The following is a 15,453-nucleotide window of genomic DNA, read 5'->3' on the forward strand; positions in this document are numbered from 1 at the left end:
TCGTAGGAATATCCATCAAATAAAATTTTATAAAATTCATTTACTACTTCGTTTGACATTGAACTGCGGTGCTTAACCACCAGGGTGCCTGGGCGCCATAGCCCTACCCCTCATCGAATAACATGATAGAAGTTTCGAGTTATGAGAAAGATAACTGAATGTGCTAAATAATTAAATGAGTAAGAGTTTAAATTCATAATTGCTAATAGTTAAATACATATTTTTTCCTTAAGTACCTAATTACTAATCCATACATAATTAACTATTTTTTTAACGACTATTTCACAGAAGAATACATGTACACACAAGAGAAACAAAATACGAAGTGCGACGCCTTAGTGCCACTAGTAAAACTTCGTTTGACATATTCGCAGCCATCACAATTTTGAAACATAAACCGGCAGCGTTATTCCCTTTTGCGCACGCGCTTAGTGTCACAATTTCGCCAACACCTGATAAATCGCCAAATTTAATCGCAGGCTGCGTTTCCTAGGGAGGAAGTAAAAATACGCTACCGCTGGTGCGAATAGCATCGGCCCAATTGGCGCCACCAAAGTACATCCCCCTTTAACTATCTGTTTATGTGCATCGCAAGTAATTAGTTAACATACACAAAATCTACTCAAAATTTTAGAAGCACGAGTATTTGAAAACAAATGGTAGCCTTTGCAATAAGTAAAAAAAAATTAAATTAATAATTGGTGTTTTTTTGTTTCTTTTTTTTTTTTTTTTTTTTTTTTTTTTTAACATTGTATTCCTGAAATCTAGCCTGAACTTGTGATTGTAATTTGGCAACATTCTTGTGGTACGATTTCCAAAACGATGATTCTTGCAGTTGCTGCTAGGGGAACGTTTGACATATTTGTAACATCATTTTTCAAAACTTCTGAAATGCGTGAATGTATTCTTATATTTTTAATGTGCATAACTTTCGGTTTTATTATATGTAATGCTGAGTTTTCAACAGAATCCACTAAAGCATCATTTGACTTCAAACAAACGAACGAATGTGGAAGGTATTTTGGTTTTATTAACTTTTCCTTGTTGTGTTTAAATTTGGAAGTTATTGTTACTCCAATTTTAGTTTTATAGGTTTATTTAACTTCTGTACTTTCTGTACTTATTGTTGTGATTTTTCTGATATTGCACATTCTGCTAACAGGTATTTTACGGTCAATAATAGTTTATTACTCTAGGGGTCATGTTAATGTTGACTATATCAAAAACCTGGAGTGATGAAAAGTAACGCTGAATCAAAAAATGAGTCTTCCCATACTTTTTAAACCAATTCTTTATTCACTGATTCATTCTTTAGATGTTAATACGTATTTTACATTCAAAGTAAGAATCTTAGTATAGTATCTAGTTAGTTAGAGTATTTTGTGACAAAATAGTGTCCTGGCAAATACAACTCTGTTCAAGAGGTTGATATCAAGTATGTACGTTCATCATATTAATCAAAAACTAACGTGGAATTTACTAAACTATCAGAAGTGAAACATTAAATATTCCATGAAATTTTGAAGTAATTTTGCAGAACTTTCCGAGCAGGATTTTTGCATCACGTTGGGGAAGGTTTTCAGCAGTGAGCCTTTAGAAGCTCATAAGGGAGCTTCAGATGATTTTCGGAATTTGAAACCTGTGTTCAACAATGTGGATACAATAGTAAAATGAATAATTTTGCTGTTTTGAGTTTCTTATTTCATGAGATGAATCTGTACTGACTGGCATAATGTTTACTATCTATTAGGCTTACAGGAAAAGAAGGATTTAAAGGTTATAGAGTGAAATTTGGAAGATTAAAGTTTATTATGCAATGAGGAATGAAGTTGAATAATTTTGAATTATTTAATTATGTTGATTAAATATTGAACTATAATTTATTATTTTAATTTTTAGTGAATATGTAATTTTGGGAACATTGGATGGAGTATTAACTGCTTTAGACTTCTCATCAGGGGAAAAATGCTGGAGCACACTATTAGACACTGGCACATTTATGTCATCGAGTTTATCAAACCTTGAAGTAAGTTAATGTTATTTCATAAATGTGATTACAAGGCTGTTAATTTTATTATTGCTTCTCATTAAAAGTATGTGAAAAGCATGGAATATTATGAATAACATCATGAAATTGTCCAAAGTAATTTCTGTCTGTCACTAATTGGTCAACATAAATTACTTCCTATGCTGTGATTTGCATAGCACAATCCAGGATTATGGAATTAGGACACAATTGATTGAACTTCCTTTCTTCAATTTTTGATTATGCTATCATATGCAATTTCACTCTTTGTAGGAGCTAAATGCAAATGTAATAATTCATTAGCCAATAATATCATTTATCAACTAAAATAAAACTGTTACAGACTAATTGAAATTTTTATTTACAGGTTTTTGAAGATGGTAATCGCATATGGCTTGTTCCATCTTTAGATGGATCATTATTTAAGTATGATGGAGCAGTATTGCAACCTCTTCCTGTCAATGTGGATTCTTTATTAATGCACACAGAAACCTTGGATCATAATACAACTGTTACAGGTGGAAAATATAAGCAAATGTATGGCATTAATCGTCAGACAGGAGAGGTAAATCAATGGCATATATCAATTACATGATCATATGGGGATGGCCAGATGAGTCCTTTAACAATCCTTTCTTTGGAAATGTTGCTTAGGGTTTATTGAAGAAGGGAGTAAACTGATATTTTCATTATAGAGGGAGGGCAAGTTATTGCAACTGTTGGGGCTTCATCTGTGCTGAAATCATAGTCCACTGTTGTAGTATGCAGCCTGTGCTACCTGCCATGTTAATTGGAAGAGAATTTCATTCGTTGGTTTTGCTAGAAAGTAGTTGTTTCCACTTTATTTCCTTATAAGATTTACATTGAGAAAGTGATAGTTTATTTTGTTTATTACCATATTTTTTGTATAAGCTTCACCTTGATTATCAGGCCTGGAAATTGAAAAAAATAAAGAATTATTTGTTTGACAGACTGGTTTATATTAGCCTGCTGGATTGCAATTTAATAGGAGAAACGTATTGCATAAACTTACTGAAATTAACATTTATTCACTATACAGCTGGTCGTCACCGTCAGAACTCCCATACATTAGTGGGACTTCATCTGTGTATTCCCTATATCCTGTGGCACAGTTTCCCCAAATGTATTGTATCAGTTCATCTTTATTGTAGGCAGTCTTGCCTAAAAGCATTCTTTGGCAGTTCCTCCTCTTTAGGTTAAAAGTTACTTAGTATACACTCAAAGAGAAGCTGCTTTGTTAAAAATTTAATAAGAAACAATATCATTTGAAATCTTCACACCAGTTTGTCTGTATTAATGTATGTTTGGGGGGGGGGAGAAAGTTTTGTGAATCTCCAAATAGAATTGAAGATATTTTGGTTTTTTAAAGAAACAGGCGAGCAAAAGTCTTGGCATACTAACATTTAACATGCATGTCCCATATGTATTGTTGACAATATTTTCACTTTTGGTTTTGGTTGCCACAATGCCTCCACAGGTGCCCACAGCATCAAGTTTTTAAGACATGAAATTTTTAAAGAAAAAACGCACCAAACAGTGGAACGGTAATTGTTTTGATAACTGTAAATCTTTTGCATAAGTTTATTTTTGTAAAAGAAATCATTTTATGATTGCATTGAGATCATTGAAAATTAATGTTTTCTAATTTACTTAATTATGCAGCTTATTAACCCAGTGAAAGGTGCATCAAGAAACGTGATCAGAGTGGAGGCATGGGGTATCACAGATTCCAATTTTTATTTAAAATGCAGTAAAAATAGTTTTATTTAGTTTTCAAGTGGTTTTTCTTTTATAACACGTGAATAATGCTTGGGTTACAAAAAATTAATTTCCAAAATAAGCTTATAAAGAGTTAAGATAAATGAGAATAATAACAAAATAAACATCATATCTTATTTTTTTAAAGTTTTATTGCTTCTCTAATAAACAATGGTTATTTTATTTGTTTACACTTTGAATAGAATACATTCATGTGTTCTTGGCACAGAAAGTTTTCACACTTTAAGCATTGCATTCGTATCCTTCTATCTTTGGCTCGAGAGCATTAATCACATCTTTTCAATGTAGTTGTTTTGAATTTCATGTATTCTTTTGAATTATTTGTTGAAACTTCCGTTCTTCTTTTGCTTTTAGTACGTAGGTTTCTCGGTAAAGTAAATCTCTGATTGTTGTTCAATACATTTTTTTTATTAATTGTAATGCTAAGTCCCTCAAAAATAGACATCTGCGGTGAATCTTTGGATTATGGTAACTTGGCGAAAATTTGGCGATTAACCCTGCTACAGCAACCTGCTATTTTTTTTTTTTTTTTGGATGCCATTTTGTTTTCACGAAGTAAAGGCATGGTTTTTTTTTTTTTTAACTCAAAATTTTTTCAACAATTTGCTAGCCGAATTACGCTTATGCTAGAACTTTTATGGAACAAAAGTGCTTAATCATGACGAAGATTAAATGCGAAATTGAGAGAAAGTGCAGAATCGCCCACTGCTTGCAGCGTTTTTAAGAATTTCACATACACGGTATTCATATACACGTCGACCTATTTTCACTTCAAAAAAAATCTCAGAATTGCGCACGCTCTTGACTTTATCTATGTAGACATCGACCTATTTTAACTTAAAAAGTCAAATAAAATTGACAAAAATCCAATTCTTCTTACTCTTGTAAAAAGTGCCAAACAAATAATTGGACGATTCTGCACTTTAGCAGCAAAATTGTTTCTAAGTGCTTATTAGCTAAAATCACAATCGGAATTTTCCTTAAATGTCTCATTACATGTCTCATGATCTCTCATTTCTCCGAGACAAAATAATCTGCGATTCGAACTGTGTACTTCTCAGATTATTGCTAAAGTCCTAGCTAGTAACCTTTATCGCCTTACCGAAATATCGCCAATTTACCTGTTTCCATATTTCGAAAATTAGCCACATCTGCTTCTGTATCTAATTGGTAGATTAGCAGTTGAAAGTAATATAACTCGAGCATTTATTGCAGCAACATTCAGTTCAGAAAAGAAAATTACCATTGACCATCTTCTTGTTATTCTGGCAATTGAAATAACTTGCTGCCATTTCATCCACAGTATCCACTGCTCCCTTAGTCATATTATAAAAATAAATAATTTCTGGTGTTTTTCTTTTCTACCATAGTATCATCTATAGCATTATTATGTAATGTTGAAGGAATAAGAACAGTTTTTTTCCTTTTTAAGAACATAAGAAATTGTTTTATCTTTTTTGAGACTAAACATTGTAGAAAATGTTCCCATTTTCATCTTCAGTTTCCGAAATGCAATCTTTATATCAATTTGGCGATTTTTGGTGGCACATGGATACAGAGTTTGTGCAGTTCTTTGACTTGTTATCTTGGCTTTGTGTAGTGGTGATTTTAGCACCAAAAATCGCCGCTCAGTATCCATGTACACATCGACCTATTTTCTCTTAAAAAAACATGAGAGAATTCCACAAACTTGGCATTGCATACTCGTTTGACATTGTCCATGTACACATCGATATATTTTTCCTTAAAAAGGTCAAAGGAGTGCCTAATTCTACAGTAGAGGCAAACAAAAAATACATAATCTGGTAAAAGTATATTTACGGGTACTCGGCGAACACTGGTGATAAATGAAACAACAACTTCATGATAATAGAAGGGGTACCCTTTAGTCTACTCTAACCAATATTTCTAATAAATCTTGCAGCCAATGCATCTCCAATTCATAGAAAGTCATTCCTGTTGCCATAATGCACTTAAAATCTTTAAAAATTTAATTTCAATCCTTTAAAATCGCTAGTAGAAATATTTACTGTTACACTCTAGAAATAAATTTCTCAAATATTCGATCAGAAAAACACACGGACGGGTGAGTGTCATATCCCAGTTGCAACAAAGTACATAAACTCGCAAGCAACGGAAAAGCGGTTCTGAAAGTCAACAGTTACCTGAAACTCGGCTGCTGAATACAGCACGGAATTTTAGTTTCACAAATTAGGAATGTTCCACTTTTTTTGTAGGGACGTGCTTTCTCCATGTTCCTATGCGTTTATTACTAATTACATGTATTAAAATTTAAGGAGTTAAAATGACCAGGCTTATTATTTAAGTGCTGAAAATTTAGATTTTTTGGTACTACCACCTTAGTAGAAGTTGCCAAATTTTCAGAATGTGCTGAACTCTAGCAGCCACGTGCATAACGATTTTTTAGGCAACCATGCTCATAATAATCTTTCAGTCAAGCAACATTGCCATTTTTACACATGTCCTTTTTGCTGTATTCCAAAGTTCTTGATGTCATTTTTTCTATTACCATTATATGAACTAAATCTTATCTGTGAACTTGTAAACTTTGTAAGTCATAAATTAAATTTTGTGCCAATCTCGTTAATTGCATTTATCAAGGGGATACTTATGCAATGAAACTTAAATCCCTTTAGATGGGAAGATAAGAACAGATTTACTTAAACTCATCTTTTTGCATTTGATAGCAAGAATTCGATATACAATTTTTGAAAAATGGCAGTATGTAAAGGTAATTTTCCAGGAATATTATACTGTTAGACTATTTTCTATCTTGCAAAGAAACTTACAAAATGCAGTTTTCATTTTTCATCTATAATTTGCATAAGCATATTCACAGTAAGTGTTATGAATTTTTAATAGAAAAACATACCTCAAATAAATGGTATAATAAAGGTAATGCCTGTAAATGTTATAAAATAAGTATTGTTAGATAAGAGTAGTTAATTTGTTATATAATATGTCTTGTAGTTATGGCTAGTGATTTGCTGGATCAACCTTTGCTTGTATTTTTTTAAAAAATTCGGGGTTTTCTCACATGTGATTAAATTTTTGCAGATTCATTACAAATGTTCTGTAAATGGCTGCGAAAGTTTTAAAAAATGGTCTGCTGATGATGTTTTGGTCGTTGAAGCAGTTGTTCAAAGTGTGAATGCAGTGGACTCTGTAAAGGCTGAAAAAAGGTAATTTTTTCCTTATTTAATTTTTTGGAGGGGTATTTATGCATTATTCTGTTGATTGCGAAATTGGCTACCACTGAACCATGAAAGTTGAAAATCCTATGAGAGCTGCACCAGTCATTCCTGTGGAATTCTGAAGGAAGTAATACCTTTTTATTTAATAAAGGATCAGTATTAGACCCATTTAGTGTTTCATGATTTAATATATTAGATCCCTTTTGTACTTCATTTTTATGCTACATTAAAAGGCTTTGATCAATTTTATTATTTTGTTAAGTTCTCTGATTTTACCAGAAGCTCTGTTTATAATGCTATGTGTACAAATTTCTTGCAGGTAATTGTTCCAATTTATTACCATTTTGTTGTCCATATTCAGCTGTTCTTGTTCCCATTTGACAGATGTTGATGTTCTCCGTTGATTGTAAATGAGTGCAGTCACAAATGTGCTTGGTTTGCCAGCTCTTGAACTATGTTCCAATTCAAATGCATATTCTCTGGTCACAAAACATTACATTGCAATGAGGACCATTGGTTCTGGATTTTCAAATAGAGTATCATATTGTGTCTATTAATACAGTGGTTTTGATGGTAGGATGCCATAAATTTGAAAACAATCCACTGTTTCAAGACTCAAGCGAAACATGCCGTTGTGGAAAATGCCAAATCGACAACCTTGTATTCGGCATAGATTTTGTAAAATCCCAATCAATTTCGAGGGCAAAACAGGTCCCCCTTCGTCAGGAGTAAAAATTTCAGCTCCTGATGAAGGGGGACCCGTTTTGCCTTCGAAATCAATTGGGATTTTAAAAAATTTACGCTGAATACAAGGTTGTTGATTTGCCTGTTTTATAATCTACTGCTCGCTGTTCTGTAGAAGGCAGGTTCCAAATTTAAAAAAAAGAAAAATGCGTCAGCAACAATTATTTTATATTAGGAATTCCCTAATGTTTCCTTGCGTTGATATCTTTTAAAAGAATAGTGTCCTTTTTTGACCCCTTTTCATTCTCTGCAATGTATAGCATACAATATAATCATATCATAATACAAATAACTGGATGTGCAACTTAAAGACAGCAATTAGACAAAAAGAATGCAGACAAATTTTTTAAAAATGGTTTATTACATAGATGTTTTATTATTATTTGTAATCTTGTTATTTTTAATTTTAAAAATATAAATATGTTTTTAGACACAAAATCACAGATTCTAATTGCCTGAAAGTTAGATATTTATAAATGTGTTGACTATGCTTAATGCATTGCTGGAATTTTTATGAATTTTTGGTATAAAATTGCTTATTTTGATTTTTAAATTACAGTCAGAAATATTTAATCTATTTCTTGTTTTCTGTAATAAGTTATTTACTTGAATAAAGCTTGCTCCCACTGTGTCAAAAAGAAGAGAACATCAATAGTGTAGATCCGGTAAAATAACTTAATTTCGGGATATTTCTCTTGGATGACTTTTCAGTTTCTTAAATTAGGGTACCCATATATTTTGAGTAAGGCTTATTTTTATGATAAAGATTGATATCAATAAATAATTATTAATTATCCATTTAATGAATACATTTTTTTATAATTAATGGTATCTTGAATATGCAGATCATTTGCCAGTGCATGTTCTGCTATTGACTCCCAGTTGACCCCTTGATTATCACAGATCCAGTGACGTCAGCATCACTGAGTTATGTGATTAATTGAATTTCAAGAGGTCCATAACTATCTTGCTGGAAACCTGATTTATGTCCTTGCATCTAAAAACAAAAGGTGGCTGATCAAGAATCAGCTGAGTTATTGTAAACAAAACCACTGATGTTATGAGTGTGTACACATTATGCTCATCTGTAACTGGCACTAAATCACGCTTCTTGGTGACAATTTGATGACTTATGGGATAAGTACCTTTTTAAAATAAGCATTTCATGATCCTGAGTTTGAATCTCGGAAAAGTCTTAAATGTTTGTAAATGTATTTATTAGTGAATGTCTTCAAGACATAGAGACTCTCAGAATACATGGCAAGCTGAAAGCCTACTTGAGTGGTTTTTTGGTTGGATAGGAGGGTTGTGAGGTTCTCGAATTTGTGCCTCAGGAGTTTCTCCTTTGAATTGTGGTGGCACTGAGGAAATTGTACTCTCACCTATAAGATGCTCAAAGCTGTTGCCAATGGCTGCAATTTCGCCCTCCTCCCCATTGTAAAATTCATAGACTGCCGCCTTTCATCTGACTGATATTATTTTATTTGTGAGAAATGTGCATAACTAAAATTCGAACTTCAGCAATTAGATGTTGTTGAACATGTATTGAGATTAGATCATAATGTGTATTTGCTAAAAGCCCTGAAGTGAATAAGATGCCATAGGCTAATGCAGGGTCATCAACGTGGTGCCTGTAAAGCAGTTTTAAACTGCCCACCATTCAAATATCTTAATTCTGAATTTAAAATAAGTAGACAATAAATACGCATAATGGTAATGTATAATTTTACGAAATATTCTTATTTTGTCTTTGCCATTTTAACAATTGTATGAATTACACAAACTTTTCACAAAAGCGGAATCTTAGTGACATCGAGATAAACACTACTTGATTAAATGAACCAAAATTGATTGACTGCTAGAACTATCTGATTCTGGACACAGTAAACTATTACTTTGATACTTTTGATATGCCTGTTTCAGCAGGAATTATATCCTGCTGTTACAGGCACCTGAAATAACCCTGGTTAGGGGAGATATAACATAGAGTGCTTTGCAGGAAGTAAACTATTATCTGTCCCCATTGTCCTTATACTTTGCTGAACAACAACATGCTGCGCTTTTCATCTGTAGCCTCTTCTCGAGCATGAACTTGTTATTTTGTGAATTTGTATTACAAGTTTTAAGCAGAGTATGAATTCTCTTCTTCAGATTACATGATAATGAAAACAACATTGCAGCCAAACAGACAACATTGCTTTTGCTAGGATTGCTAATATGAAAATAATTTCATTTCAGCTGATTGTTCTGTGTCAGCAATTTATTTCAGTTGTGCAATGACAATAATTTGTGATTTTCATGCTTAGCAACAACAACATTTATGAATAGCATGCTATAGTAACATTCTTTAATAAACATTTTTGCAATAACAAAAATTGTTAGAACATTGTATTATTTACAAGCCACATAAATTAACCCTATTGTGATGTAACCGTATTTTAATTTTGTTATATAGTTATATTAATTTATATTATTGAATTATATTAATTTTATTAATTATTATATGTATACATATTGTAATAGCCACCTGACGGTGTCTGCTGAACTACATTTTTAAAAATTGCCCTCTAGTCCGAAAGGTTACTGATCCCTGGGTTAATGCATTATATATGTACTGAAATTTTAACATAGAGTGGATAGACAAAAATATGGAAACACCTTGTGAAATGCATGTTTGAAAAGAAAGATTGATTTTAATGAAATATGTAGGTGGCGCTGGCGTTTTTGACTACTGACGCCACCTATACAACTTCGTAAATGTGCTAAACAGTTCAGTTGTTGTCGGAGTACTGTTATGTGAGGTTGTCATTACATTATGTCAGAGTTAACAGACTTCGAACGTGGGCAAATTGTTGGAGCACGTATGGTAGGTGCTTCCGTAAGCAAGGTAGCCGAGGTGTTTAGTGTTTCAAGAGGTACTGTATCGAAGATTTATTCCGCATATTTGAAAAGCGGAAAAACGTCATCTGCTAAATCACAGCGCGGGCGAAAGTGTGTCCTGAGTGATCGTGACAGACGATCATTAAGGGCAATTGTGACGAAAAATAAGAAGACCACAGCTGCAAAAGTTACTGCTGAAATGAATGTTGTGTTACCGAACCCTGTGAGTACCAAAACAATTAGAAGGGAGCTTCATAAACAGGGAATTGCTGGCCGTGCTGCAATTGAGAAGCCACTCATCAGTGATGCTAATGCCCGTAACAGGAAAATGTGGTGTTTAAGTCATAAAGCCTGGACTATAGAGCAGTGGAAGCGAGTAATATGGTCTGACGAGTCTTCTTTCACATTGTTTCCCCACTTCTGGCCGAGTTTACGTTTGGAGAACGCCATTTCAAGCCTATAATACAGACTGCTTGTTGCCAAGAGTGAAACATGGCGGGGGTTCTGTTATGGTACTGTTATGGTTTGGGCAGCCATATCGTAGTTCTCTGCTAACCCCATGATAACTGTGACAAGGCACATGACTGCCAAGACTTATGTGAACATTTTGGCCGATCAAGTTCATCCCATGGTACAAACTTTGTTCCCCCGATGGTGATGGTGTCTTCCAAGATGACAAAGCCCCTGTTCACACAGCTCACATTGTCCAGGACTGGTTTTCTGAGCACAAGGATGAGTTGTCCCATCTCCCCTGGCCACCACAGTCACCAGACCTGAATATTATCGAACCTTTGTGGTCTACATTGGAACGGAAAGTGCGTTCTCGTTATCCACCGCCAACATCGTTATCTGAACTTGCCACCGTTTTGCAGGAAGAATGGTATAATATTCCCTTGGCAAACATACAGGAACTGTATTTATCCATTCCGAGAAGACTGGAAATTTTTTTGGATGCCAACGGGTTTCCTACACCATATTAAGCAAAGAAACATGCTTTTTTAAAGGTGTTTCAATATTTTTCTCCAACCCCTGTATATGAGAAGGTTTTAAACAGAAAGGCATTTTAATGTTCTCACTAATAATGAAGGTTGTTATTCTGAAAGCAGTTTATTTCCGGTTGTCTAATGGTACAGCATATAACTATTAAAAAATTGCTTTGTAATTTTGAAAATGAATTTTCTCTTTCAGTGTACTTCCCTCCTGCCTCTACATACTGTTACATTCTAATCTTTCAGTGCTAAAAGTTGAACTGTCTGTCAGCTGTCAGATGCTCCATTTTCTTCGTCATGTCAGTATATAACTCAGAACAAGTTCCTATGAAACCAGACATACATTTTTTTCCTCTTCCTGTAAAGGATAAGGGCAACATAATTTTGTATCTTAAATTTTCTCATTAAATAAAAAAATTCAGGACTATACTGGATGCAAGTCGGGCATTGCTGCTGAATAAGAGGTATCCGTATCTGATTGCCCTTGAATTTGATAGTTTTATTCCAAATCCATGCAAAACTAAGTCCCTCCCCTTAATTTAAAATTTTGGTTTGTTGTTTTCCTCTTTCATTTGAAATAAGATAGGTGTTCAAAAACTGGAAAGCCTTTCTCATTGCAAAAAATGTTTTAAGGAAAGTGTTGAGAAATTTAGGGATGAAAGATAAACTGTTTTCTCCCATATGTGGCCTTTTTCTGCATATTATTTCTTCTGTATTGTCCAGAACATTTATAGTATTACACTGCTCAACATTGAAAATGCAACACCAAGAAGGAGTGGTCAGAAAGTTATGCAAATTTTAGAGTAGACGCACATCACTGAGTTATGCAAATGATGTGAAATGCGCGGCTCTCCAACACACGTGAAGTAAGATATAAGGAAAGGAATGAGCAGAATGGACAATATTCGTGTCGTTATTTCTGCCAGATGAATTATCACAGAAAGTTGGTTTTTGTCCCGGAGGATACGTGTAATAGTAGAGTATGCCAGGCCACCGTCAATGAAGGCACTTCTAGCAGATAGACGATTTTACGAGGGGTATGGTGATAGGACTGAAAAGGGCGCGTTGGTCCTTGCGTCAAATTGTGGATGATACCCACTTGGATACGAGCATGGTGCATTGGCTATAGCTAACATGGTTGGAACAAGGAAATAGGGGGAGAAGAAGGGGTGCAGGTGCAGCCAGAGTGATGTCAGCAAGCGTGGATCAGCGCGTCCACCAACGAGCTGTGGTGGGTCCTGCAAGTCACTTGTACCGCGATTCTGCAGCATGTGCAAAATACCGTGGATGTTCCCGTGTCGACCAGAATCATTTCCCGTCGATTAGTTGAACGTGGCCTGCACTCACGGTGATAGTTAAGAAGAGTGCCATTGACCTCACAGCATAGACGCTAACGTTTAGAATGGTGCCGGACTGGAGTGATGTGGGAGACAGAATGGCGAAACGTCGTGTTCTCAGATGAGTCGCGCTTCTGTTTATCCAGTAACAGTCGCCGCATACGTGTGTCGCATCTACTTGGAGACATCTAATTCGGCCGTAACTGTAGAACGCCCCACCGCGCAACACTGAACGAGGCAGGGGCAGAGTCTGCAAATGGTGTCCAATCACATCCTGCACATGCTCGATTGATGACAGGTCAGGAGAGTATGGTGGCCAAGAAAGCATCTGTATACCTTGCAGAGTATGTTGGCAGATGCGAGTACTGTGTGGTCGGGCGTTAGCCTGCTGAAAAATTGCATTAGGCAGCCTCTGAAGGTAGGGGATTGCCACCGGCCGCAGTAGGTTATCCAAGTATCATTGAGCCGTCATAGTGCCCTGAATACGAACTAGAGGGGACTTGGAATCGTAGGCAATAGCCATGTTGTTAACTCAAACCATTATGCCATGTTGTTGCGCGGTGGGGTGTTCTACAGTTACTGCCGGATTAGATCTGTCTCCACGTAGATGCGACACACGTATGCAGCGACTGTCACTGGGTAAACAGAAGCGCGACTCATCTGAGAACACGACGTTTCGCCAATCTGTCATCCACATCACTCCAGTCCGGCACCATTCTAAACGTTAATAACGTTAAAACGTGGCATAATGGTTTGTGTTAACAACATGGCTATTGCCTACGATTCCAAGTCCCCTCTAGTTCGTATTCAGGGCACTATGATGGCTCAATGATACTTGGATAACCTACTGCGGCCGGTGGCAATCCCCTATCTTCAGAGGCTGCCTAATGCAATTTTTCAGCAGGCTAACGCCCGACCACACAGTACTCGCATCTGCCAACGTACTCTGTAAGGTATACAGATGCTTTCCTGGCCACCATACTCTCCTGACCTGTCACCAATCGAACATGTGTGGGATATGATTGGACACCATTTGCAGACTCTGCCCCTGCCTCATTCAGAAGACGAACTGTGGCAAACAGTTGAAAGGGAATGGAGAGCCATCCCTCAGGACACCATCCGCACTCTTATTGATTCTATGCCTAGACGTGTTTCTTCGCGCATCGCTGTCCGTGGTGGTACATTTTACTGAGCCGACACCGTTCTCGCTCTGTATTCTATCATTTTGAAATAAAGATCACTTATTGCTGCTTGCTGTCTCTGTCTTTTTTCTAAATTTCATCACTTTCTGACCACTCCTTCTTGGTGTTGCATTTTCAATGTCGAGCAGTGTATTAACATTGCTGCGTGGGTTTTAAAATTACTGTTCCAGAAATGTTCATGAAGTATCAAGGAAAATAATGCATTATAGATTTGGACTTTTTGATAGTGCTTCTCTTTGGTCTTGGTAATTGTTTTCAGTTGTTTCGCTATCATTTCATCTGAGGATTATAATAGGAGATCTGAATTATGTTTAAAACTGATGCATTCTGAAAATTTGAGGTTCATTTTGAATAGTTCGAAATGTCTCAATATACTTGTATATTTTTGCTTGAGGCATCAGAAACCTCATAGTAGTTGAATCACCAGTTTAAAAAGGAAATTACTCCCATGTAGTATCTTTTTTTTTTTGGAAGGGGAAGGGTGGAGAGTCATAACTTTCACCTTATACTTTTTTAAAACAATATGAACAAAAGCTTTTATGCTTCATGGCAACTTCAAAGTAATTCATTTTTAGTGCCTAAGACCAAATGATTTTTTTAATAAGAAATAACATAGATTTATTGTGTTCTTCAAACTAATGCAAGAGAATGTATGAGAAAGATGTTTTTGATTATTTAATATTAAATCAAACTAAAAAGCATTATTCAAAAATTACAAAGTACAATTGTAGAAACAAACTTATGAAATTCGATGAAAAAATATTCAAAAATTTTTTTTGTCTTCCTCCTATTCAAGCCCATTATTTATGGTGAAGAGCGATTCTAGTAGATTTTTCTTTAAATGGTTTATGTTCTCCACAATGTATTAGGTAATACATAGAAAAGAGCTTTAGCTGTGGTGGTACTGCTGAGTATATGTTGTGAAATGGAATCTGTATCTCTTGCTGATATCATGTTAGTTCAGTGCCGAACCTACCTCAGAATAAATGGTACTTTGGCTGTAGCATGTGCATTTGGGTCATTATGAGAAAAATAGTCTATCCTATGACTTGGTAATTTAAAATTGTATAGCTATAATTTTCACAAAACTGAAACAAATATTGGAAATGAAGAAATTTCTATAAGATGCTGTTTAGATTGTGTGATACAAGCTTGGAAGAAGAGCTTCCTTATTGTCATTAGATTAAATAAGACATGCACCAGATGAGATAAGTGGCATTATTACTTCTTAGCAGGAAAACTGGTGTTACTGCTCACTAT

At 35.1% G+C, this 15,453-nt stretch overlaps 1 protein-coding gene across 4 annotated transcripts in view; it reads left to right on the forward strand.

The window, feature by feature from the left end:
* Positions 1–793: 793 nt before the first annotated feature.
* Positions 794–15,453, forward strand: part of PEK (pancreatic eIF-2alpha kinase) — a 161,171-nt gene continuing 146,511 nt past the window's right edge. For 2 of the 4 annotated variants that reach the window (XM_085809297.1, XM_085809296.1), the window contains exons 1-4: positions 795–1,016; positions 1,900–2,026; positions 2,394–2,591; positions 6,905–7,029. In XM_085809297.1, coding sequence (XP_085665423.1) covers positions 823–1,016; positions 1,900–2,026; positions 2,394–2,591; positions 6,905–7,029 — 644 coding nt within the window. In that variant the 5' untranslated portion in view covers positions 795–822. Of the gene's footprint in view, positions 1,017–1,899; positions 2,027–2,393; positions 2,592–6,904; positions 7,030–15,453 lie in introns of all 4 variants that reach the window. The other 2 variants (XM_085809295.1, XM_085809294.1) reach the window with 2 other exon arrangements.

Source organism: Stegodyphus dumicola, chromosome X2, assembly GCF_044657685.1.
Source record: "Stegodyphus dumicola isolate Sdum_Otavi_A_Nest chromosome X2, ASM4465768v1".
NCBI lineage: Eukaryota > Metazoa > Arthropoda > Arachnida > Araneae > Eresidae > Stegodyphus > Stegodyphus dumicola.